The sequence below is a fragment of the Somniosus microcephalus genome, chromosome 5 (genome assembly GCF_052327205.1).
Source record: "Somniosus microcephalus isolate GS21.2 chromosome 5, FLI_Smic_1.0, whole genome shotgun sequence".
Classification (NCBI taxonomy): Eukaryota; Metazoa; Chordata; class Chondrichthyes; order Squaliformes; family Somniosidae; genus Somniosus; species Somniosus microcephalus.
This window is the reverse complement of record NC_140991.1, coordinates 124,126,663-124,153,664: the sequence shown is the minus strand read 5'-3', so window position 1 is coordinate 124,153,664 and position 27,002 is coordinate 124,126,663. Positions and strand designations below refer to the sequence as shown.

The 27,002-nt window shown below is 41.6% G+C and overlaps 2 protein-coding genes across 2 annotated transcripts in view; one reads left to right on the top strand and one right to left on the bottom strand.

Moving 5' to 3' along the window:
* The window catches only part of LOC147117291 (tyrosine-protein phosphatase non-receptor type 3-like), a 341,164-nt gene that overhangs the window by 61,218 nt on the left and 252,944 nt on the right, over window positions 1-27,002 (bottom strand). The gene's annotated exons all lie outside the window — the stretch shown is intronic.
* On the top strand, window positions 395-25,143 carry LOC147117292 (tyrosine-protein phosphatase non-receptor type 3-like). The gene is made up of 7 exons (XM_085988163.1): window positions 395-1,516; window positions 2,496-2,552; window positions 8,655-8,811; window positions 14,465-14,631; window positions 18,532-18,622; window positions 18,838-18,899; window positions 24,949-25,143. Exons 1-7 carry the CDS (start codon window positions 1,475-1,477, stop codon window positions 25,126-25,128), a joined length of 756 nt encoding a protein of 251 aa, XP_085844289.1. The 5' UTR covers window positions 395-1,474; the 3' UTR covers window positions 25,129-25,143.

Sequence of the window (27,002 nt, the reverse complement as noted above, 5' to 3'; positions counted from 1 at the left end):
TCCTTCCTAAGGTGTGGTGCCATTATATCCTTCCTAAGGTGTGGTGCCCAGAAGTGTTCACAGTATTCCAGGTGTGGTCTAACCAGGGCTTTGTATAGCTGCAGCATAACTTCTATTCCCTTGTACTTTAGTCCTCTAGATATAAAGGCCAGCATGCCATTAGCCTTTTTAAAATTATTTTCTGTACCTGTTCATGACATTTTAATCTATGTACCTGGACTCCCAAATCTCTTTGGACCTGCACTGTTTTTAGCTTTTCACCATTTAGAAAGTACCCTGTTCTATCCTTTTTAGGTCCAAAGTGGATAACCCCACATTTGCCTACATTAAAATCCATTTGCCACAGTTTTGCCCATTCACTTAATCTATCGATATCCCTTTGTAATTGTATGCTTTCACCTACACTGCCTACAATGCCGTCTATCTTTGTGTCATCTGCAAATTTGGATATGTGGCTTTCTATGCTATCTAAGTCGTTAATAAATACTGTTCTGCTTGTGTCAAAACAAACAAGCTATAATGCTCAACAGTCTTGATGTTCTTCTCACCATTTCTCCTAACAACTAGGTATTACAACAAGATATAGGCAAAATAACAAACATTCTGGAAGCTCCTTATACACCAAGCAAGACTTGGTTTAATTCACTTTAATTAATGTTGAATCTGTGAAATAGTTGCGATGTTTGTAGCATTAGTTTTAAGGTTTGCCTGAGTAACATTGAATATTAGAACAGCAGTGCACAGAACAATGGGATATAAGTTCAGTTCACACACCAAATTCTCAATCTCGGTATGAACCTTAACATTAAAAGAAAGAAGAATCAAAGGGAGATTGTTGCTCTCGCCATTGTTGGAACCTCTTAATGACTGTCTATTCGGAGTGAGGTTGACTGAGGACACTGAATAGATCTGTCTGCACTCTTGAGTATCTGGTGTGTGGTGGAAGGCACCAGAGAAAAGAAAAGAAAGACAAAAGGAGTTTACTATTTAAAAAAGTAATTTAAAAAATCATGACTGGATGATAGGTAACCAGTTTGAAATTAAAGCAGGTAAACTTTATCTGTTCAGCTTTCCCAGGTGTTTCAGTTTTAATTTGTTCACTGCTATCATAGGTATGGTATAGATTAGTATACTGTGGATGATGTATCACTGAGGTATAAATGATTTATGTAGGTGTTTCATATAAATGTTCAGGTTAGGATTAAACATGATTAATAGAACTGCAACTGTTCTTTCTCACCTGCATAGTGCAGCCCACTTTACATATATTGAAATGAGCACACTCAATTGAGTCTTGACATTCTGTTCCACCTATAAAACTGCAAGGCATGATCTGAGTAATTATGTAGTGTGCAAATTGAGAGACTGTATTTGTATCTCTTATTGAATCCTGTGTAATGCATAGTAACGTTGACTTGTTCTTACTTCCCAGAGTGAAGTGGTAAACAGTGATGATGGCTTGCTTTGGGTTCGAATGATACCTGATGAAGGAGGAAAGTTTGGCTTCAATTTAAAGGTAAATGGCATAAATCTAACCTTCCTTACCATAGTTTTCTGTGCTACAATACAGAAACAAAACATGTAATGTAAAAATAACATTCCAGGATACAGAATGAAATGGCTTAGTCACACATCAGGGTTGAAACTGGGGAGCTCTTAATTATCACTGTCCAATTATAAGAACCAAACTAGCCCTCTGTAGAATTCTGAGTTTTGTCATTCTATATTTTTTCGGGGAGATGAACTTTGTTTTCCAAGTCAAGAGACCAGCTGTAACCTGGTCCTGAACCTTTGCCAGCATTGCTCCGTGTCTGACTGCTGGGGAGTGAATTAAAGTGATTCACTGTCCAATTTTATTATTCACTCCCACATTGTGCAAATTACTTGTCCTTTGCTCAGTGTAATTCACTGATTGCAAGACTTATTGTGGCCCTAGAGTAACCAGCATCCTGCTGCATTGTGGCACAGTGCATTGGAGCTCAAGTGCTTTTGTATCATTGTAACTATTTGTTTTTAAAATGAATAACAAATAATAAACAACTTTAATATTATTTTGTTTCTTTTTGTTGATTTTATTCAAATATTTTTGTTGAATCAGTAAGTTCTGACGGAACTGGCTTTGACAGATTATTGCAGAGCCCACCAAATGTGAAGGAGTTGAATAAATTCCAGTACACAGCCATTAACCTTAATTTCAATTGTGCGTTTCTAATTCAACGAAGTCATCATGTGATTGGACTGAGCTACTCCATCCAACCACTTCTATATTGATGCCAGCGGTGCTCTTTTAAACAAAAATATTTTAAAGAGCAAGAAAAACCTATGAAAGTGTGATCGTTCAAAATTCTTTAACTATAGAAAAACTATAAACAGCAAATTTCCCTTGTAAAACCTGAACAGAAAATGGAATTTTTGAAATCTTGCTTTGTGCGTATAATGTTTTTCAAGCTTCACACTTCTTCCCCCTCCATGTTCCTCACTCCTTCTACTTGCAGGGTGGAGTTGATCAGAAAATGCCCCTCATTGTGTCAAGAGTAAGCCCAGGATCACCTGTGAGTAAAACCTTTCTCAGTAACTTCAGTATATCTGTTCTTACTCTGCATATCTAACAAAGGATTTTTACATATCTGCTTCACAGCCTCTGTTTGCTGTGAAAGGGCTAATGCAAACTTCTCAACATCCTGCACAATTTCTTGGCTTCCCCTCTATTGAACAAAGGAAGGGGTGTGATGGCATAGAGTGCACATGGAAGGGGCCACTGGGGAAAGTCCCAGTAAATTTCTCGGTTGCTGAATCATTACAACTACCGTTCTCAGTCCTGCAACTCCCAGACCATCTTTACACCTCCCACATGTTCCCTTTTCACTCTGTTTTGAGACGGTCCCTTGCTACAAAACTTTAAATGATTCTAAACAAGCTACTGCTGCTCATTGGTCAGCAATCTCATCTTGAAATTGTTGGATTTCCTTCTCGTGTGCATCTATTTCTAACTGTTTCTGCTTATTTTCTTTTTCCTTTAACTCATGAAACATTTAATTCTGTGGAACAGAGCTTTGGCCACAGTCAACACTCCCATGTGTTACAGCGGTCCCAGTCCTGTCCTTCTGGGCGACACCTTTCAACCACTTACACACTTTCTTGCAACCTTTTATTTGTGTCGGATGGGGCTCTGACTATAGTAAACAAACCTTGTATGATGGAAGACTTAGTTTAGTCCACCTTGAAGAAGTTTTACTCTTCTCTCCAATGGGATTTCAGTTTGTCTCTTTTACCTTCTTCACCTTCATTGCTTTCTGTTTCCATTCTCGTGTTTGATTGTGAAAGTGAATTTTAGTAGATACCCAGTCACATCTCCTACCTCGGCAACTAATCCGCCTGGATTCCAACTGAAATTCCACCGTTCATGTTTCGGATCCACCCATGATTCCAGATATCTGCATGATATTCAGCAATCTCGCCGCTTCCTGAGATCCATGCTCAATGCCATGTGCTGCCACATGCAGCAGCACCAACTCTCTTTTAGAGTTGTTCTGGTCTGCAGCTCCATTTCATCCGGCGCTGTAACAAAAACATTTTTTTTCTTCCTTTCAGGTGTCGAGCACTGCAAACTTCAACACCTCTTAGATACCAAACACCCCTCCGGATTCTTCTTGCTCTTCACTTTTCTCTGACCCCATCCATCCTTACAATCTGCTCCTTTGCAGTGTTTTCACTTTCCCCTCTGACCTCCCTCTCACTGACCCTGAACAATCAGTCCTTAGCAAAGGCCCCAGCTTCATCCCCTTGCGCTCCCACCTCAACGAATTTCGAGCTCGGTACAATGCTGAGCTCTTCATCTGTCGCCTTTGCCTCCACGTCCACTTCTTTGGCCAGGAGTCTTCCCCTCTTTCTTCCATCTTCAGAGTTCTTATTCCACCTGAACCCCTCTCTAGATCTTTTCATTGGGAACTGCAGGCATGACATCAATTTCTCTGCCCCCCTCACTCACTCTAACCTACCATCTCTGAACTTACAGGTCCAACCTGCTGACAAGGGCGGCGCTATTGTTGTTTGGCGAACAGACCGCTACCTTACGGAGGCTGAACGCCAGCTCTCCGACACCTCCTACTACCTCCCCTGAACCATGCCCCACCACCAAACATTAAGCCATCGTTTCATAGATTTTCAAAAAGCATTCGATAAGGTGCCACGCAAGAGGTTATTACACAAAATTAGGGCTCATGGGATTGAGGGTAATATATTAGCATGGATTGAGAATTGGTTAACAGACAGAAAACAGAGAATAGGAATAAATGTTTAATTAATTTTCAGGTGGAAAGGCTGTAACTAGTGAGGTACCGCAAGGATCAGTGCTTGGGGCTCAGCTATTTACAATCTATATCAATGACTTAGATGAAGAGACCGAGTGTAATGTATCCAAGTTTGCTGACGATGTAATGGGAAAAATAGAAAAGCAGAATATTTTTTAAATGGTGAGAGATTGGGAAATGTTGGTGTTCAGAGGGACCTGGGTGTCCTTGTACATGAATCACAGAAAGTTAACATGCAGGTACAACAAGCAATTAGGAAAGCAAATGGTATGTTAGCCTTTATTACAAAGGGATTGGAGTATAAGAGTAAAGAAGTCTTACAATTATTTCTGTCCTACAATTATATCGACCAATATTCACTATAAGCCCACTGACTCCCACGGCTACCTTGATTATAATTCCTCCTACTCTGCTTCCTGTAAGGACGCTCTTCCATTCTCCCAGTTTCTCCATCTCCTTCACATCTGTTCTGACGATGCCACTTTTGACACAAGTGCTTCCGCTATGTCTTCCTTTTTCCTCAACCAAGGATTCCCCTCCACCGTGGTTGACAGGGCTCTCGACCGTGTACGTCCCATTCCAGCACTTCTGCTCTCATCCATTCCCCTCCCTCTCAGAACCACGATAGGGTTCCCCTTGTCTTCACCTTCCACCCCACTAGCCTCCACATTTAATGGAGCATCCTCCGCCATTTCCGCCACCGCCAGCCGATGCTACCACCAAACACATCTTCCCCATCTCCCCTCCACTTTCAGCTTTCCGAAGGAACCATTCCCTCCGCAGCACTCTGGTCCACTCTTCCATCATCCCCAACACCTGCTCCCCTTCCCACGGCACCTTCACGTGCAAGCACAGAAGATGCAACACCTGCCCTTTCACCTCCTCCCTTCACATCGTCCAGGGCCCAAACACTCCTTCCAGGTGAAACAGTGATTTACTTGTACTTCTTTCAGTTTAGTATACTGTATTCGCTGCTCACAATGCATTCTCCTCTACATTGGGGAGACCAAATGCAAATTGGGTGACCGCTTTGCAGAACACCTCCATTCAGTCTGCAAGCGTGACCCCCAAGCTTCTGATCACCTGTCACTTTAATTCTCCGCCTCACTCTCACTCTAATCTCTCTGTTTTCAGCCTCCTACACTGTTCAATGAAGCTCGAGGAACAGCACCTCATCTTTCAATTAGGCACTTTACAGCTTTTCAGACTCAACATAGAGTTCAACAATTTCAGATCATTATCACTGCTCCCATTTTTTCAGACAGCAGGTGCTGGTAATGATTCTGCTGTTGCCATTTTCAGCTCCTCTAGACCCATCTTTTGTTTCTTTACTTGTCCCATTACCACCCCCTTTTGGCTTGCACCATCATCCCTTTTGTCATTTAAATCACTCCCATCTTCCACCCTATCGCACATCTTCCCTTTTGTTCTTTCCTCCCCTGCCCCCCTTTCCCAGCCTCTGTACTTGCTTAAAACCTGTCACATCGGCAATATTTTCCAGTTGTGATGAAAGGTAACAGACCTGAAACGTTAATTCTATTTCTCTCTCCACAGATGCTGCCTGACCTGCTGAGTACTTCCAGCATTTTCTGTTTATAGTTTGATCTTTCCCTGGTTTACTAAAAAAAAATTCCATCTCTAGTGTCTCCACTAACTTGCTTAAGGGGTTTATTTTACCCACAAGATCTCCAAACGTTAGGGGTCCAGCACCATGCTGTACAATATACTGCGCTATATACTCTAATTTATTTATTGCTCAAATATCTGAGGTGAACAACTTTATTGCTTCTGCTACCGTATGGGCCTTATCAAATCAGAGCTGGTTCAAACAACTACTAGTCTTAGTTATCGCCGTGGTTCGCCAAAATATTGGATAATTCCTTCCTTAACCTTTTAACAGATTTGAAAAGCTAGAGACAGTAATATGTCTGATAATAATTCACTTAATTTATTATTGACAAAACATTAATCTTAAATACCCATACAGAGCAGCACACATCAGCCTTGTGTTTAACACTCGTGTGCAGGATTTAATGAGGAACTGTGAAAATGGCTTCTCCAAGCCTGTTCATGCCACTGGCTCTTGAAGGTCGCAAAAGGTCTTCCTAAGTAAAAACTTTGCATCTCTTATACCATTTTCTTTATGGTCTGCTTCCTGCTGGATGCAACACTATCTGATATTTTATGACCACCCAGTTGTTTGAACAGATTGCCAAAGAGAGATGAGAGGCCTCATGTCTTTTCATGCCATACTATTACTTCCTATCATTGCTTTTCCTGAGCCATAGCTTTATTGTACAAAATGCTTTGATGTAGGCTCTATAGCAACATATTGCCTTTTATATTACAGCCATCTCCTCTTACACTACCCCTTGCTGTGATGAAAAGCCTGTGTTTTTATCTTAACAGCATATGTGTTTCAATCCTAACAACTCTAAGCTCAATATTATCCACCTAGCTTATTTATTTAATAATCTATATGTGCCTTTCTTTACAGTGCAGTGTCTTCGGTCCTGAAATTCATCCTTCACCAATATTGAGGGGAAAAGGCAGGGTTTTTGAGAACACATTACCGTTCTGTCTTTATTAGAAAAATAAAAGTAATATAAAAACATAGCGATATTCTTACACATTAATGTCAGAGAAGTAGAGCCACTGCTGATGGTGAACATTGAAATCACCAAGAACTGCTAGACAACAAGATGTACATTTCTAGAAGAGTTAATTAAGATTAAGAGGGGGAGAGAGCGGGAATATGGTATTGAGAGAGGATCAGCCATGATCATATTGAATGGCGGAGCAGGCTCGAAGGACCAAATGGCCTCCTCCTGCTCCTATTTTTCTAAGTTTCTAAGAGAATGATGAGGACAGCAGTTTAATTAAATAAGATGCGGGACAGATAATTTTAGGCACAGGAGATCAAAGTCAGGTGATTCAATGGAGCTGAGGTGAGCAGAAAGGACATGCACTCCAACTTATCTAAAGGAGGTGAAACATGTAAGTAAAGTTGGAAGGGAAAGAATCAAAAGGGGTTTCAGTAAGAAACCATAGATGTGGGAGGAATGACTTGATGGAAGTGGACAGAACTGAGGTTCCAGGAAATGCCATCAGTATTGCAGACATTGTCAAGAAGAGGAAGCAGTAAATATATATGGGTGACAGTTTGGGTGACTAGGGTATGTTGTGAATCTTATATAAGCATATAAGTAATGTTGAATACTGTTTGATATTAATGGAGAGAAGGAAAGGACAGAATAAGAAGCTGTCACCATTGTAACATGCAAGGGCCTGCCAGAGCTCAATTGTCTCACTATGAGGTTTATCAGTGGGCTTGATAGCACTTCCCTCAGCATACTTGCATGGTAAAGACCATCCAATTACAAACTAATAGTACAGCTTTGCCAAGTTTTTAACCTATTGATGGCCAAGCTTCCCAAAGTGCTACTAACTGGTTCAGGCCTTTAGCGATCAGGTGGCTGCATGCATGGTAGGCACATTTGACTGCGGAAATTTCCAATCAGAGCCGACCTCGTGATATCTCAGCCAGTGATGAAGTAGAGGAGGCAGAATTAGCCAGTGATGGAGTAGAGGAAGCAGAATCAGCCAGTGATGGAGTAGAGGAGACAGAAGTGTTGGAAAGAGAATTGGACAAAGCCGAGAAATTAAACATGTGGACGGGGAGATGAGAAGATAAAGTTGGAGAGAGTGATTTTGGTAATAAGGCAGAGGGAGCAGGGAGAGTTTTTTTTTAAAGCTCTGACAACCACTCCAGGACATGGGAATATCCTCTTGGGACTGAGGACCATATTGTCCTCCCTAGGCTAACTTTAACAGCGAAATAAATATTTGGAAATTGGTGTGGAAAACTCTTTAAGTTAGTGCTGAAGGAACTTTCTTCCACTAATGACCAATGTCTATACAGTTTTCCTCTCGTGCTTAAAAAAGTTACATGAAAATAAATCAGCTTGATAAGAGTTGATCTGCATGAAAATACTAAGAATTCCACTTGAGCTAATACAGAAGGTTTGGTTATTTACTTACAACAGAAATAGAAAATGATAATTTCTAGCTTCATGAACAGGAAGTTTGTAACAAAAGTCAATCTGATTCCTAGAGAAAGCCGAGAATGGTTTGTTAGTATTTGAACATTGTTAAAGAAAAATCTTCTCTCAAAGAAATAAACGTTGGCAGTTGGAGACATGCTGTAGAGGCTGAAAAAGAGCTGCTCTTATGCCAAATAACCAATGAAATGTTCTTTTCACATAATGAATATAATTAGGTTTTTTGCTCAAATCTCAAAATCTTGTATGTTTTCTTTAAAATATTTTGGCATTTGTTGTGTAGGCTGACATTTGTATGCCCAAACTGACTGAAGGGGATCAGATCTTGTTGATTAATGGCAGAGACATCTCTGAACATACTCATGACCAGGTTGTTATGTTCATAAAAGCAAGCAGAGAGTCGCACTCCAGAGAACTTGTACTGCTGGTCAAACGAAAAGGTAACCAATAGTTGAGAGGCTTTGTCAATTATTGTAAATATTACCATTATTACAACTGATATAATAAAAATGAAAATTGGTCATGTTCTTACATTTTCTACAGTAAGTGGGTTTTTTTGTTCATATTCAATGCAGAAGAGCAGCTTACACAAATAATGGATGTGGGTACTAGTCCAGTCTTTCAGTATTTAATAAACAATTCTCCTTGTTTTACCCTTCCCCAGCTTCGTACCAAGAGTAGCTTCTACCAGTGCCCAGCCTGAACCAGTCACTAGGAGGTGTGCCAGAGGATCACGCTCTAATTTTACCCTGCCTGTTTGTGCAGAATTGTCTGGTCTGCCCTTGGCTCCTCCTAATAACTTAGCTGAGATTAGGAACTCCGTGAACATAAGAAATAAAAGCAGGAGTAGGCCATTCGGCCCGTTTAGCCTGCTCCACCATTTAATAAGATCATGACTGATCTACCTCAATTCCACCTTCCTGCACTATCCCTTAAGCCCTTGGTTCTCTTAGTATCCAAAAATCTGTCGATCTCTGACTTGAATCTATTCAACAACTGAGCATCCACAGCCCTCTGGGGTAGAGAATTCCAAAGATTCACAACCCTTGGAAGAAATTTCTCCTCATCTCAGTTCTAAATGGCCAGCCCCTTATTCTGAGACACTGACTCCTGGTTCTAGACTCCCCAGCCGAGGAAACATCCTCCCAGCAACTACCCTCTCAAGCCCCTGAAGAATTTTATGTTTCAATGAGATCACTTCCTTCTTCTAAACTCTAGGGAATATAGGCCTAGTCTACGCAATCTTTGGTCATAAAACAATCCCCCCACCATCCCAGGAATACGTCTAGTGAACCTTTATTGCACTCCCTCTAAGGCAAGTATATCCTTCCTTAGGTAAGGAGACCAAAACTGTACACAATACTCCAGGTGTGGTCTCACCAGGGCCCTGTATAATTGCGCTAAGAATTCTTTACTCTTACACTCCAATCCTTTTGTAATAAAGGCTAACATACCATTTGCTTTCCTAATTGCTTGCTGTGCCTGTATGTTAACTTTCTGTGATTCGTGTACAAGGACAACCAGGTCCATCTGAAGACCAACATTTCCCAATTTCTCTCCATTTAAAAAATACTCTGCTTTTCTATTTTTCTTACCAAAGGGGATAACTTCACATTTTCCGTTATATTTCATTTGCCATGTTCATGCCCACTCACTTAACCTGTCTATATCCCTTTGCAGCCTCTTTGTGTCCCCCTCACAGCTTACTTTACCACCTAGCTTTGTATCGTCAGCAAACTTGGATACATTACACTCGTTCTGCTCATTAGTCATTAATATAGATTGTGAATAGCTGAGGCCCAAGCACTAATCCTTGCCACACTCCACCAGTTACAGCCTGCCAACCTGAAAATGGCCTGTTAATTCCTACTCTCTGTTTTCTGTCCATTAGCCAATTCTCAATCCATGCTAATATATTACCCCCAATCTCATGAGTCCTCATTTTGTGCATTAACCTCTTGTGTGGCACCTTATCAAATGCTTTTTGAAAATCCAAATGCACTACATCCACTCCTTCCCCTTTATCTACCCTGCTAGTTACAACTTCCAAAAACTCTTAACAGCTTTGTCAAACACGATTTCCCTTTCATAAATCTGTGATACGGGGATTGAGTCTTTCCCCATTAATGCTGTGGCATCATAAATTGCTACTTACACAGAAAGTACAAATATATTTTTTCTGTTTTCTGGGATTGCAGAGTGTTGGTTAGTTAATATTGCTGAGAGACTAGCTTTGACCTATTGTCTCACAGTGTCTTCATTTATAGATTTTATTAGAGGGAATAATACTCAACAGACAACACACACAACGATGTGAAGGCTACGGGAGACCTCACGTTACAGTTGCTGAGTTCAGTCGCAGATTGAATAGCTCTTCCATAATTTCCTTACAGTGGTCTCGCTTTTTATCCTCAGCTCAAAAACCATTCCATCATACCTCCTCCATGACCTTCACTCTTGGTTTACACCAACTTACATGAGCTCAGCATTTCAGAGTGGGTCTCGTAACAAAAGCTGTCCTTGCATGTAAAGAAAAGTTAAACATATAGTTGTCAAACAGATAAATGTATCTATTAGAAGATTAGAACTACACAAAGCTATCTGACAGTTGGTACAGCCTTCAAGAGTGGAGCTGATTTGCTGACATCTACAGATACAGCCTTTTTCAACGGTTTCTGCAATAACTGTCTTTTAACCACAAGATGGAGTTCTGAACACAAAATGGATTCTTCCTGCTAGCATTCCTAACACAGAGCCTTCAATTAAGTTTAATCCGCACAAACGCTTGTTGTAGTTTATTTTATATTTTATGTTCAGTCTTTACCATAAAAATATTGTTAATTGTAAAATATGTTTTCATTTCTGGATTGAACATTTTCTTTTGTTTATAGTACTGCATTTCATAGATGCCTGCATGTTAATGGCCCAGAAATTCGGGTCGGGGGCTTCCCGCGGGTGCAGGCCCCCGACCTGCACTTACCTAGCGCGCCGGTCGTTGAGCTGTGGGCCCCCGTGGAATTCTGATCCTAGGCCTGCTCCAGCTGCTGGCGCACAGTGCTTGCGTATCCCAGGGGCGCAGTTAGTTCGATGCGTTCCCTGGGATCACGTGGGCCATGGGGAGCCAATCGGAACAGGGAATGCTCCATTCGTAAGTTTGACAGGAATAGCTGTCAAAACTTATAAATACTACGGGCCCCAAAACATCACTAAATCTTCAAATAATTTTTTTTTTAAATCACATTTTTTAAATAAACTATAAATTACATGAAATAACTATTTTAAACAATAATTTTATTTTCTAACGGGGCTAAAAATAAACTTACCTTGCTTTAAAGTATTTAAAAATAATAAACCTGTGGAAAAAATGTTTTCATTTTAATTAATTCACCACTTACCTTGTAAAAAGCAGGCCTTACGCCTGCTTTTTACATGTCTAACTTCTGGAGACTTACCCTCCCGGGAAAACCTGCAAAAAAAAACGCAAGTTCGATGCACGGTGGCATAGTGGTTAGCACTGTTGCCTCACAGCGCCAGGGACCCGGGTTCAAATCCAGCCTCGGGTGACTGTCTGTGTGGAGTTTGCACATTCTCCCCGTGTTTGCGTGGGTTTCCTCCGGGTGCTCCGGTTTCCTCCCACAGTCCAAAGATGTGCAGGTTAGGTTGATTGGCCATGATAAAAATTGGCCGTTAGTGTTAGGGGGGATTAAATACGTGGGGTTACAGGGTTACGGGAATAGGGCTTGGGTGGGATGGCTGTCGGTGTAGGGACCGGGTGCTAGGGTTTGGATGATCAGCCATGATCTCGTTGAATGGCAGAGCAGGCTCGAAGGGCCGAATGGTCTACTCCTGCTCCTATCTTCTATGCGCACGCGCAGCCTCTCCCGCGCACGTGTACGACCTCTTAACCCCTGCTTCCAGGGGAACGGAAGTGCCGGTTTCCCGCGCATGCGCAGTGCATGCAGGAAACCGGCACTTCCATTGGGCTTATGGGTGAGTACCCTGTGCATACTCACCCGTGGAGACCCGAATTTCTGGGCCATTATCATAATTAAATGCTTTGGCCTCAACATTTAGGCTTAGTTTAGTGAATGTACCAAAGCTCCTGCTGTCTTTGACAGCCTTTTAAAACAGTCAAATCGATGGGATTTTTATCGTTTCATAGTACCATGGAATTTGACAGGACAAGAGGCTATTTGGCTCTTACCTCTGCTCCAGCTCTCTGAAAGAGCTATTCACAGTCTCATTCCCCTGCCCTTTCCCCATACCCTTTAATTTGTTCTGTTTCAGATATTTAGCCACTTACCTTTAAAAATATTATTATGGGTTCTGCATTCACCACTGTTTCTGGTAGGGAATTCTATGTTCTAACAATTCTCTGCGAGGATTACTTGTGAGAATATATCAAGTTTTTACCCTAATCACCTGTAATAACTCCCAATAGAGAAACCGTTCCTTTCTGATTCCTTGGGGGTATAAGAGATGATTCACAGAGGTGATTTTAGACTCCACCCCTCCCCCCAACCCCAAAACGGGCATAAGACCAGCAGAATGGCTACACCGCCATAGGGAGGCCCAAGCCATTTTCTGGTTCGGGCCTCGTTTGACTGCTACCAGTGAACTGATGTAGCTCGCAGTTGAGAGCACAGGAAATTGGCTGCCTCCCACACTGAGCTGGTCGGCAGGTCGGGCCTGGGAAGCTGATCCCAGAGGGGGTTTAGCAAGGACCGACAGTGGTCCACAGTACTTTTGGGGCCTTTTCGTGAGTGGCCACCAGTGGTCTCTTTAAGGACTGCTGGTTAGGTTGCTCAATGCCTGATGCAAATGGGCAGAATGTGTGAGGCACCCACACCACCCATTTGTACCTGAAAATTTCAAATGGAGTCCTGCAGTCGGTAGGACCACAATTTGCATATTTAAACAGCCTCCCGCCCAAAACAGGCTGGTGTGCTACTTGCCGATTTACAGGCCCACTTGAAAATTGCATCACCTGGGCCTTGGAAAGCAATGGGTACAGCAAGATGCCCCCCACCCCATTTTTAAACAGCCAGCTGTCTGTTTTTCAGGCGAGAAACAGGCAACGAGCATGGGGGAAAACAAATTACAGGTGACATTGATTTTTGTCTTGTCAATATTTTGGCAGAATTTGTCACCTGACGGTTATTAATCAAGGTAGTCATCATGTATAACCAAAAGTTTGACATAAGTTGCATGTGGCCACGTGTATTTTTTTTTGCATTGTGTTTTACTTGGCTATTGAAAGCAGACGAACATAATTGTGGAAATGGTGGGATTGATTTTTGTCTCTGGCGCATATTGGGCAAGTGACTATTCCGTCGACCAAATGACATCTGCGGTAGGCCTGATCAATTTTAGTGTTCGAAGCTCATATAAATACAACAGGCAAGCTGCCAGCACTAATCACACTGCTTATAGGCAGCTCAGTGGGAGGGCAGGAAATCCGTCAAGGCAGATGTTCAAGATGGAACTGCAGCAACACCTTAAAGGGGAGGGGTGGAAGCATCAGCAGTGAAACAGAGTTGAAGATTTTAGCAGCAAGGAGTTGAAATTATGAAGTTATTAAGGCTCAAAGCACTCTAGATTTAAGAAAAAGTTTGTGTCAGACCTGCTTCCGACTATCCTTGACTGCATATAAGGATCCCTTTAAATACCGCTGTAAATGTCCACCTCCCAACATGGTGGGCAGGTTGAGGAAGCAGTAGTGGCAGCACTGATTGAGACAAAAATGCTATTGTGGGTTTCTGACAACATCAGTTGACCCCTATTTGCATATATTACTGAGGCCCCGTCTGTCATCCTGCTGCTGTTCCATTTACAGGCATAAATGAATCAGCCCCATTTCTCTTTCATATCCCTCCCCCACCCAACGATAAGCCACCTAGGGAACTCCATAGTCATTTGATATTGTTTTAAATCACTCCATGTCACCAGGTACTCTCTTTATATTGCATATTTACTTAACTTATGATTTAAGATGAAAAGTAATGCAAACATTATGAATTGCAAGTTAAGTAAGCAGCTTAATTCAAATTTGTTAATGAAAAACCTTTGTTTATATCACTTCTAATTTTCAAGTTACAAGCAGTTGTATGGAGGACAAGGTGGAAGATGAAACAGACTTCCAATATTTTCCCAGTAATTCCATACATTCCTCGTATCCTGAATATGGTGATTCATTAGAAGAATCCATGATTCAGCTTCGAAAAGGACTTGAAAGTGGAGCCATACTTAATCAGTTTGATGTAAGTTTATTCAATTTGTGTTGACCTTAAAATAATTTGTGGTTGCATTGTTTATATGGATGTATTTATTTTATACCTGTAAAATCAAATGGAAAACCTGGTACTTGACTATTTGATGTTTATATTCCCTGTATTCATTCCTGTTTGACTGACTTGGCTGCAGTATCTAGATTTCACCAAGTTATGACTTGGTCAGGTTGTTAGGAGGAGTGACTCTTGAAGTAGAATATTCTAAAGTGGCTAAAGAAAGTCTTCTAGCAGATTTGATTAGTGACCTTGACAGTGATGTGCTGCCCTGGCCTTGATCATTGCAGTCTTATGTCTTTTACATGAAGGCAAACATTCATCATGGGGGGAGAAATTTAATTCCATTTAAAATGTACATGTAAATTCCTTGGCTGTAAAGTTCTGTGGCACATCCTGAGATTTAGATAGGTATATAAATGTCAGTAGTACTTCTTCGTAAATTATCAAACAAATGACCAAACAATTTTGATGAGATATGAGATCTGATGAGGCTCATTTTTGAAATAAATTGCTATAGTACTAGAATTTTTGTGAATTTAAAAATAAAGCTTTGAGAAGTTTACAAGTGTACATCGATGTGCAACGTGTTGTGGAATAGTGACCAGAAAGAATTACTTTGGATGTTATGCTGTGATTAGACAATTGTATCAATACCTGATCCTGCACAGGGCACAATTTTGAAATTTGCAGATGACACGAAACTTGGAAGTGTAGTAAACAGTAAGGAAGATAATAATAGACTTCAAGAGGACATAGATAGGCTGGTGGAATGGGCGGACATATGGCAGATGAAATTCAACGCAGAAAAGTATGAGGTGGTACATTTTGGTGGGAAGAATGAGGAGCGACAGTATAATTTTAAAGGGGATGTTTGTGCACAAATCTTTGAAGGTGGTAGGACAGGTTAACAAGGCAGTTAATAAAGCATATGGGATCATGGGCTTTATAAATAGTCATAGAGTACAAAAGCCAGCAAGTTATGCTAAACCTATATAAAACACTCGTTCGGCCCCAGCTGGAGTATTGTGTCCAATTCTGGGTACCACACTTTAAGAAGGCTTTGGAGAGGGTATAGAAGAGATTTACTAGAATGGTTGCAGGGATGAAGGATTACAGTTACGTGGATAGACTAGAGAAACTGGGGTTGTTCTCCTTAGAGCAGCGAAGGCTAAGAGGAGATTTGATAGAGGTGTTTAAAATCATGAAGGTTTAGATAGAGTAAATAAAGAGAAACTGTTTCCAATGGCTATGGGGTCGATAACCAGTAGGCACAGATTTAAGGTGATTGGCAAAAGAACCAGAGGCGACATGAGGAGAAACTTTTTACGTAACGAGTGGTTAGGATTTGGAATGCACTACCTGATAGGGTGGTGGAAATAGATTCAATAGTAGCTTTCAAAAGGGAATTGGATAAATACTTGAAGGAGAAATACTTATAGGGATATGGGGAAAGAGCCAGGGATTGGAACTAACTGGATTGCTCTTCGAAAGAACCGGCGTAGACTTGATGGGCCGAATGGCCTCCTGTGCTGTACTATTCTATGATCTCGTCATAATTTTAAACCCCTCTCCTCTCACTTTTAACCAGTTCAGGATTTACCTCTGCCCCAATAGCCTTTTTTTAGAAAAGTACTTGCTAGGCATCTTCTACTAACTCACTACCCTCATCTCTCAGGAATCCCATTTCACATTTAACGGTTCTCCCTTTACAGAGGTATTTGTAGAACACCTTACTGTTTTTGAAATGATTTGAGATTTTTTTTCTCATACTCCCTCCTTCTCTTCATTATCCCTTTCTTCAGCTTTTTTTATTTTCTTGTATTATCATACCTATAAGCCCTACATGCTCTCATCTTCAATTTTAATTTGTTTCGATCAGTAATATTCTGTAACTTGAAGTAGCCTTTTTTGTGATATAAAATATTCATTTGCACATTGTAATCTTTTTAAAAATCTCCAATTATTGATCTGCAGTCCTGTGTGCCAATTTTTCTATCCATCTCACCTCAGTTAGCTCATTCCTTATTGTTTTAAAATCTGCTCTTTTCCAATCTGGTACCCTTGATTTTGGACTAACATTTTTCCCTTCCTCTTGTGCAGCCCCCTACCCTTCGCCCTACCATTAGTCGCCGTGCTTTCAGTCATCTCAGCCCCATGCTCTAGAATTCCCTGTCTATGTCTCTCTGCCTTTCCCCTCCCTCTTTTCCTTTAAGACCTTCTTTAAAATTCTTTGACCAAGCTTTTTGTCTGCACTCCTAATAGCTCCTCCTTTGGTTTGACGTCCATATTTGTCTGATTACGCCTCTATGAAGCACCTTGGGATGTTTTGCTATGTTAAAGATGCTATATAAATGCAAGTTGTATGTCCAGTGCATTAGTGGTAGACTGTTGTAAGAATTTGGCCATCTGGATGATATCCATGCTAGTGTTAGAGGAGGGGTTCTTATTTATAATTTACTTCTCAAATTAATAAGATTCTAATGACAATCAGGTAACATAGAATTATTAAGCCCCCAGCAGCCCGGGACCGGCTTTTCCAATGTTAAATTTTGCACATGCATGAAACTGGGCCGTGCACACAAGAAATTAGGGGGAATATTGCTTACAACCAGACCTAATGATGGTTGGCTGATGATTCTAACATGTTACAATTCTGAACTCAGTATCTTATGCCTTTATGAATCCAAAGACTCATTACAAACAACCAATTTGTTTACATTTCTCTCACTCCCTCCACATAACAATCCACACAATTCTGCATTACATAATTATATAAAAGTTAAAATACAACTCCATAAAAGAAGCATTTAATTGACTGATCCTTCATCAGTAACTTTAATTATCTTTATTTAACGAGTTATTTTTTCCGTAGACTGGTACAGACTTTGTTATCTTAAGGATAGTTTCACTGTTCTTGCATATAATTGTTATTGCAGCAATTGAAAATTGTAAGTCTGTCTTTGATTCAGTACCATTTTTTACCAGTCAATCTCCTGCTTCCACAGAAACCCCAATTTAAAACGATGATGTATGCCCAGATGTTTTCCTCTGCAGAACAAACTGTTTTTACACACTTATCAAATGATTCAATAATTAAGCCTCTTACTATTTAATTCTGAAACTGACCATTGCTGCAGGGTCAGCCATGGCTCAATAACCCAGTGGTACTTCAAATTGACTTGAACTTCCCTGCTTAACAGACAAGGGCTAAAGGTTAACATTTACTACAATATAAAGAGAAATCACTAGTAGTATAACATTAATAGACTAATTAACCCTTTCCTTACACTGGGTTGAAACTGTCTGATAGATGCAGATGATTGGGCTTTAGCAGTTTTAATTTGACCCAGAAAATAGACCAGTCTTATTTATAGGTATTCCTTGTAAATATAAGCATTTATTCGTTATCCAATTTGTTGGATTAATTTATAGTGGGATAGGAGTTTTGCCCTTTACGGAAGATTTACCACCTTTAGTCTAAACATGACAAACCACAGGGAATCAGCAACATGCTAAAGTAAAAGGATTTTAATGTTTGTCAGACTGAGATGATAAACAGATCCAGCCTGTGGGGTACAGTAATGACTGCATCTTATGATGAGAGGAAAGGGGCTTGAGGAGGCTCGGCACAAGACTGTCCTGTATTGCTTCTCCTCATTCTTTTCTTCCTCTTCCTCTTCAAAGCCAGGTAAAGGGGAATCCCTAAGGGAAACACTGTTGTGTCCTGTACTAAGAGATTGAAAAAAAAAGTAAGGACCACTGCAGGAAAAATGCTGAACCTATCAGCAAGCTTGATATTGGGGGGAAAAAACAAATAAAAGTGAAAGTTCAGCAGCCAAGTGGGAGCTAATACTTTTCATCTTCATTTTCTAGCAACTGTACAGGAAAAAACCTGGATTGGCTATCACATGTGCAAAGATGCCAAAAAATATGGACAAAAACAGATACAAAGATGTATTGCCATGTGAGTGCTATATGCTTGTTTTTGTCTTATTTATGTAGATAATATTGCATTTGCTGGTAAACCTCAAAAGTCAATTCTTTATTTTTTGGTGAACTAAAAACCAACCACTCAACCCTAAATCTGAATTTTCTTAATTGTAATGAAATGTCAAAGAAAAAAATTTGAGAACAACTTTGTGGAAATCTTGGATTTAATTTTTTCCCCTCTTTGTACAGATGATGTTACAAGAGTTGTATTGGATGGATCAGAAGATTACATTAATGCCAATTATGTAAATGTAAGTATAAAGTTCTTGATTTGATTGAAGAAAATGTATCGATAGCTGTGAGAGTAAATGTATTTACTTACCTAGTGGTTTGAGTTGTACAGTCCAGGAGTGCCCCAGGCTTGGTATTTGCTGGATGAGCTTTCTTTGGAAACAGTGGTAGGCTAGGAACAGGCCATTTGACCTACCATCCATCTGGAATAGAGATTGGTATGGTTGACTCTGGAACATTCCCAGATTTAAATACAGGTCAAATCATTATGCATATGAGTGTACAATAATTTAACGGTCTACTACATCAACCAGCAGTGAGGGACTAACTCATGACTTGCTTGCCAGTATGCAGTCAAACTGACCTATCATTCCTTGTACAAAAATAATTGAATATAGGTGGCTTGGTGGCACATTGTGCTTCTGCTATCAGAGCCTCAATACAGAGTGTAGAGTGCAGTTAAAATCCTTTATTTCTCTGAGTGAATTTTTAAGTGCACTACTACAGGGAGATCCTTTTTCCAGAAAGATAATCAGAGGATTTTTTTCTTGGATAGACCTAGTGGCCAATTTAAGAAATTGATGGAGCCTTTAGAATTAAAAATATCCTCCTTTTGTATGATATTGCCTGAATTATAATTGAGATAGGTAAGTAAAGATATGGGAACATAGAAAAATAGGAGCAGGAGTAGGCCATTCGAGCCTGCTCCGCCATTCAATATGATCATGGCTGATCCTCTATCTCAATACCATATTTCCGCTCTCTCCCCATACCCCTTGATTCCTTTTGTGTCTAGAAATCTATCTACTTCTTAAATATATTCAGTGACTTGGCCTCCACAGCCTTCTGTGGTAGAGAATTCCACAGGTTCACCACCCTCTGAGTGAAGAAATTTCTCCTCATCTCAGTCCTAATATGGATATAATAACTGTGTGAATGAATGTATCTGAAATTATAGCCTCCAAAATTATTTTTTGGATGTACCTGTAAGAAAAAGGATCAAAGTTTGTTCTGGGGTAAGGTGCAGTTTACCATTCTAATCGCAACAGGAAATTAATGCTAAAGTCTAATAATTTCCAATCGGGTTGAAAATATGTAAAGATTTCTCATGCCAATTATCCTTAATGTTACTTGGATACGTGTCCAACAAGTCATTTCTTTTTTGGGGTATATTTTGTGAAAGGATTTTTTGAATATAAATGCATTATGTGTACTTAGTTCAGGCCTCAATAAAACAGAATTTAATCTAAGTTATTGATGGTGTTTCCTTGTTTATATATCATTCTGGATATCACTGTGTCCATATTGGAAATGTTAGCATAGTGGTTATGTTATTAGTCCAGAGGCCTGGACTAATAATGCAGAGACATGAGTTCAAATCCCACCACGGCAGCTGTGGAATTTAAATTCAGTTAATTAAATAAATCTGGAATAAAAAGCTAGTATCAGTAATGGTGACCATGAAACTACCGATTGTTGTAAAAACGCATCTGGTTCACTAATGTCCTTTAGGGAAGGAAATCTGCCACCCTAACCTGGTCTGGCCTATATGTGACTCCAGGCCCACAGCAATGTGGTTGATTCTTAACTGCCCTCTGAAATGGCCTACCAAGCCACTCAGTTGTAACAAACCGCCACAAGGAACAATCTCAAGTCTCAAATCTAGAAGGACACTTTGGATCATCGCCAAAGCCCTTCAGCGATCTCCCCTCAGCCTTGATGACCGATGGTGAAATGCTTGGAAGAACTATGACATACGGAATGGATTCCTTATAGAGGACCCCACAGTACAACCTGAAGGATCAAACCTTCCTCGCAAACAGTGGACAACCATCAACTGCCTCAGAACCGGTCATGGTAGATGCTGCCACCTTCTCCATAGATGGAAGATTAAAGCATCCCCATCATGCGACTGTGAAGCTCCTAATCAGACCCTGGAGCACATCATTGAGCACTGCCCTAAGAGGAATTTCGCAGGCAGCCTACTAGATATCCACGTGGTACACTGGAAGCTTTGGCCTGGATATCTGACTTAGATATTGACATTTGATTTGCTTTGCTACTATCAGACGAAAGAAGAAGAAGAAGAAACAATAATGAGAATAAAACTGCACGGACCACTTGGCATCGACCTCTGCACCAGATATGGACACGACAACGGCACACCCAGCTCAGTCGGCCCGGCAAAGTCCTCCTCACTAACATCTGGGGACTTGCGGCAAAATTGGGAGAGCTGTCCCACAGACTAGTCAAGCAACAGCCTGACATAGTCATTCTAACAGAATCATACCTTTCAGCCAATGTCCCAGACACCTCCATCACCATCCCTGGGTATGTCCTGTCCCACCGGCAGGACAGACCCACCAGAGGTAGCAGCACAGTGGTATACAGTCGGGAGGGAGTGGCCCTGGGTGTTCTCAACATTGACTCCGGCCCCACGAAGTCTCATGGCATCAGGTCAAACGTGGGCAAGGAAACCACCCTCCCTCAGCTAATGAATCAGTACTCCTCCATGTTCAACACCACTTGGAAGAAGCACTGAATGTACTCTGGGTGGGGGACTTCAATGTCCATCACCAAGAGTGGCTCGGTAGCACCACTACTGACTGAGCTGGCCGAGTCCTGAAGGACATAGCTGCCAGACTGGGCCTGCAGCATGTGGTGAGAGAACCAACATGAGGGGGAAAACCTACTTGACCTCGTCCTCACCAATCTACCTGTCGCAGATACATCTGTCCATGACAGCATTGGCAGCAGTGACCACCGCACAGTCCTTGTGTAGACGAAGTGCCGTCTTCACACTGAGCACGCCCTCCATCATGTGTGGAATTACCACCGTGCTAAATGGGATAGATCCAGAACAGATCTAGCAGCTCAAAACTGGGCATCAATGAGAGGCTGTGCGCCATCAGCAGCAGCAAAATTGTATTCCACCACAATCTGTAACCTCATGGCCCAGCATTTCCCTCACTCTACCATTAACGTCAAGCTGGGGGACCAATCCTGGTTCAATGAGGAGTGCAGAAGAGCATGCCAGGAGCAGCACCAGGCGTACCTAAAAATGAGGTGCCAACCTAGGGAAGCTGCAACACAGGACTACATGCATGCTAAACAACGGAAGCAGCATGCTATAGACAGAGCCAAGCGATCCCACAACCAACGGATCAGATCAAAGCTCTGCAATCCTGCCACATTCAGACATGAATGGTGGTGGACCATTAAACAACTGACGGGAGGAGGAGGCTCCATGAACATCCCCATCCTCAATGATGGCAGAGCCCAGCACGTGAGTGCAAAAGACGAGGCTGAAGCATTTGCAATCATCTTCAGCCAGAATTGCCGAGTGGATGATCGACCTCCTCGGCCTCCTCCTAAGGTCCCTACCATCTCGGAAGCCAGTCTTCAGCCAATTCGATTCACTCCACGTGATATCGACAAACGGCTGAGCGCACTGGATACAGCAAAGGCTGTGGGCCCCGACAATATCCCGACTGTCATGCTGAAGACTTGTGCTCCAGAACTAGCTGTGCCTCTAGCCAAGCTGTTCCAGTATAGCTACAGCACTGGCATCTACCCGGCAATATGGAAAACTGCCCAGGTATGTCCTTTCCACAAAAAACAGGACAAATCAAATCCAGCCAATTACCATACCATCAGTCTACTCTCAATCATCAGCAAACTGATGGAAGGTGTTGTCAACAGTGCTATTAAGCGGCACTTACTCACCAATAACCTGCTTACCAATGCTCAGTTTGGGTTCCACCAGGACCACTTGGCTCCAGACCTCATTGAGACCTTGGTCCAAACATGGACAAAAGAGCTGAAATCCAGAGGTGAGGTGAGAGTGACTGCCCTTGAAATAAAGGCAGCATTTGACCGAGTGTGGCATCAAGGAGCTCTAGTAAAATTGAAGTCAGGGGGAAAACTCTCCACTGGCTGAAGTCATAGAAGATGGTTGTAATTGTTGGAGGTCAGTCATCTCAGCCCCAGGACATCGCTGCAGGAGTTCCTCAGGGCAGTGTCCTAGGCCCAACCATCTTTAGCTCCATCATAAAATCAGAAGTAAGGATGTTTGCTGATGTCTAACCACTGCCCCTTGACATTCAACGGCATTACCATCGCCAAATCCCCCAACATCAATATCCTGGGGGTCACCAGTGAACCGAAACTTAACTAGACCAGCCACGTAGATACTGTGGTTTCAAGAGCAGGTCAGAGGCTGGGTATTCTGTGGCGAGTGCCTCACCTTCTGACTCCCCAAAGCCTTTCCACCATCTGCAAGGCACAAATCAGGAATGTGATGGAATACTCTCCACTTGCCTGGATGAGTGCAGCTCCAACAACACTCAAGAAGCTCGTCGCCATCTAAGACAAAGCAGCCCACTTGATTGGCACCCCATCCACCACCTTAAACATTCACTCCCTCCACCACCGGCGCACCATGGCTGCAGTGCGTACCGTCTACAAGATGCACTGCAACAACTCACCAAGGCTTCTTCAACAGCACCTCCCAAAACTGCGACCTCTACCACCTAGAAGGACAAGGGCAGCAGGCGCATGGGAACATCACCCCCTCCAAGTTACACACCATCCTGACTTGGAAATATATCATAGTTACTGGGTCAAAATCCTGGAACCTCCCTCCCTAACTGCACCAAGGGAGTACCTTCACTAAGCGGACTGCAGTGGTTCAAGAAGGCGGCTCACCACCACCTTCTCAAGGGCAATTAGGGATGGACAATAAATGCTGGCCTTGTCAGCAATGCCCACACCCCAGGAACGAATTTTCAAAAAATTTCAGGTAACACCTCTAATAACCTTCAATTAATGTAATCGCTCTGGTATCTTATCTATGCCTTAGCAACAGGCAATGAATAATTATGAAATGGTATGTTATAACCACTGTTGAAATATCTTGTAACTTCATTCACTTAGTAAGCATACAGGTCTCCCTGTAGCACCTCTTGGTTTTCTTTCTCTTTGATTCTCCACTGATGTTATGAATCATTTTTCCCCACTTCCTTCAGATGTTATCTGCAGCAAGTATCATACTGCTACCAAGAGGAAAAAATCTATTTCCTAATACTGCTCTCGATTGGGTAATGTAAGGAAATGTATGAGGATGCCATAAATAAGACTTTATTCCTTCTTCCCTCTGACTTCCCTAAGTGGTTTGCCTGAGCTGGAGAATTTAGCATGTAACAGACAGCTTGTGTCCTATCACCTTGGCACTAGTTGCAGTTCAACGTTAACTTTGTTGAGCACATACTCTTCACTCAAGTGTTCAACACTTTTCATCTGCTCAAATGTCTTAGTGGGCCAAATTAATAACATTGTGAACACCATTGTCTTTTTTTAATTGATCCCACTTTAAGCCCAGGATCCATTACACAAGAGCCGCTGGACAACAGTGTATGCAACCCGAAAAGGTACATAACATTTGAAGTCCAGGGTGTAATTAATTAAGCACAAATAAGACAATAACATTAGTTCACTTATTTACCCTGCGATATACTCCATGGGGGGTGAAGTGGGGGTGTAGAATTCATCATAGAATAAAATGACAGAAAATGCGGACAGTTAGGCGTACTGTCAGCTCACTGTTCAGCCTGGACATCCCTACCACTGCTGATCAGGCTTTCTTCTCCCACTGCTTGGAGGGAAAGACAGGGCATGGGTCCCTGGTGGCTTTTCCTCCTGTGCTACTGTAGCTTCACAGGGCTGCCATGGGTAAGGTGGCTGTAGGCCCCAGGGAGCAGTGGTAATGGGCCTGAAGTGCTCCCAGGAATGAAGAGGACCTTGTAGCAGTTTCCTCTGTCTCTATTCCACCTTCAGCACTTACTGCTGAAGGCACAGTCTATGGCAAGGAATAACAAATGGAAGGGAACAGTTTATGGGAAAAAATAATTTCCACTATTTTCAATTTTAGCTTTAAAAAGGATAAATGTTAAGCTTACTGAGTTTAATGTGTGAACTATTAGATTGGAAAATATTGAGATTAATGTATTCTGATAACTGTACTAACATAAACCGCATCACTGTATTGCTTTACTTTTGTTTCCTCTGCAGATGGAAATCTGCTGTACCACTATCCTAAATAAGTACATAGCATCCCAAGGTCCACTTCCACACACCTGTCCACATTTTTGGCAAACAGTCTGGGAGCAAGGCTCGTCTTTAGTTGTCATGCTAACAACACTGACAGAAAGGGGACGGGTAAGTGTTTTGACATTTTCACATTTGAAGTGATGTAAAGTAGAATGTTATTCTCGTGAGAGTGTGACTATTCTAGATGATTGACATTCATATGACATCCAAATCAAGGAGTGTTATTCAAATCAATTACTGAAGACATTTATTAATGGGAACTCAGTCAATTTGCTCAACTGTAAATCTAAAGGTTTTCCCAATCACTCAAAGTTTATTGGGTGAGTAGCTGAACTATACACAACAGGAAAGTCTCAGGATTGATCCCTAGTCTATGCTAGGTTAACTGATATCATCCAAAGCAGCAGTAGGGGAACTACAATTGGCTTCAGCACCCTGGGTTAGGAGTCAAAAAGTAAATCAGGATTCTTGCTCCCAACTGCTGTGCAATAAACCTTGCTGGAATTTCACATGTCTGGTCATTAAATATTAAATGAGAACTCCTGTAGCTGAATGCCTACCTGGTGCCAGGGTAAGGGACATCTCGAACCGGCTTGAAAGGATATTGGAGAGGGAGGGGAATGATCCAGTCGTTGTGGTCCATGTTGGAACCAACAACATAGGGAAGAGTAGGCAAGAAGTCCTGTTTGGGGAGTACCAGGAACTAGGAGCTAAATTAAAGAACAGGACTTCAAGGGTTATAATCTCTGGATTATTAACTGAATCACGTGCAAATTGGCGTAGAGATAAACTGATTAGGGAAGTGAACACTGGGCTAAAGGAGTGGTATGGGAAAGAGGGGTTCCATTTCATGAGGTATTGGGACAGGAAGGAACTGTACCATTGGGACGGGCTCTGCCTGAACCGGCCTGGGACCAGGGTCCTAGCGGAAAGGATAAATAGGGCGGTTACAAGGACTTTAAACTAGTAAATGGAGGTTACGGCTCAGGGAAATTGCAGTACAAATAGTAGTTCAAAAACAAACAAATGGGAAGAGAGTAGAATAGCAGTCAGAAATTGTGCTTTAGGAACTACAGGTAAAGGGAAAACTAAAAGATGTAAAGCAATTAAACCAGGAAAGAAATAAGAAACGTGTGTAAAACATTAGAGCTGAAGAACAGGCTAGGGAGTGTGGCCCAAATAAGCGTTCTTTATACAAAAGCACGGAGTATAAGGAATAAATTGAATGAACTGCAGGCACAAATTCAAATTGGAGGGAATGACATGGTAGCCATTACTGAGACATAGGTGCAAGACAAGTCAGGACGAGGAACTAAATATACCAGGTTAGAAGGTCTACAGGAAAGATAGGAAAAATGGCAGAGGGAGGAGTAGCCTTGGTGTTTAAGGATGAAATCACTTCAATGGTGAGAGGATTTGAAGAGTTAAGCAGCCAGTGCAGACCTGATGGGTTGAATTAAGAAATAGGAAAGGATCTAAGACTATAGTGGGAGTTTAGTATCAGCCCCCAGTAGCAGCTCTGAAGTGCGAGATTGTGTAAATGCAGGGATTAGACAAGCGTGTAGCAAAGTTTTAATGGGGGATTTTAGCTTTCATATAGATTGGAAAAAGCAGACTAGCGCCTGTCAGAAAAATAGTGAATTTCTTTGTGTATCTGGGATAGTTTTCTACAACAATAAATCCTAGATGCAACAAGGGGGCAAGCCGTATTAGATTTAGTAATAAGTAATGAGCCAGATTTAGTTAACAGCCTAACTGTGCGTGAACATTTATCCAATAGCGATCATAACATGATCGAGTTCAACGTAGCGTTTGAAAGGGAGAAACGCGAAACAGCGACTAAGATTCTAGATTTTGGTAAAGCCGACTTCAATGGGATGAGGCAGAGACTGTCCACAGTAAACTGGGCAAATCTGTTAATGGGTAAAATGACGGAAGATCAGTAGAAGATGTTTAAAAAAGAATTTAATGTGATACAGAACCAGTTTATACCCCTGAGGGGCAAGAGCTCCACT

What these genes read in the sequence shown, in the direction of transcription:
- LOC147117292 (XM_085988163.1), top strand. Translation starts at nt 1,475, where the DNA reads ATGATACCTGATGAAGGAGGAAAGTTTGGCTTCAATTTAAAG. An exon ending in AGTTTGGCTTCAATTTAAAG is followed by an intron (nt 1,517 to 2,495) that starts GTAAATGGCATA and finishes TTCTACTTGCAG; the next exon opens with GGTGGAGTTGATCAGAAAAT. An exon ending in ATACAAAGATGTATTGCCAT is followed by an intron (nt 18,623 to 18,837) that starts GTGAGTGCTATA and finishes CTCTTTGTACAG; the next exon opens with ATGATGTTACAAGAGTTGTA.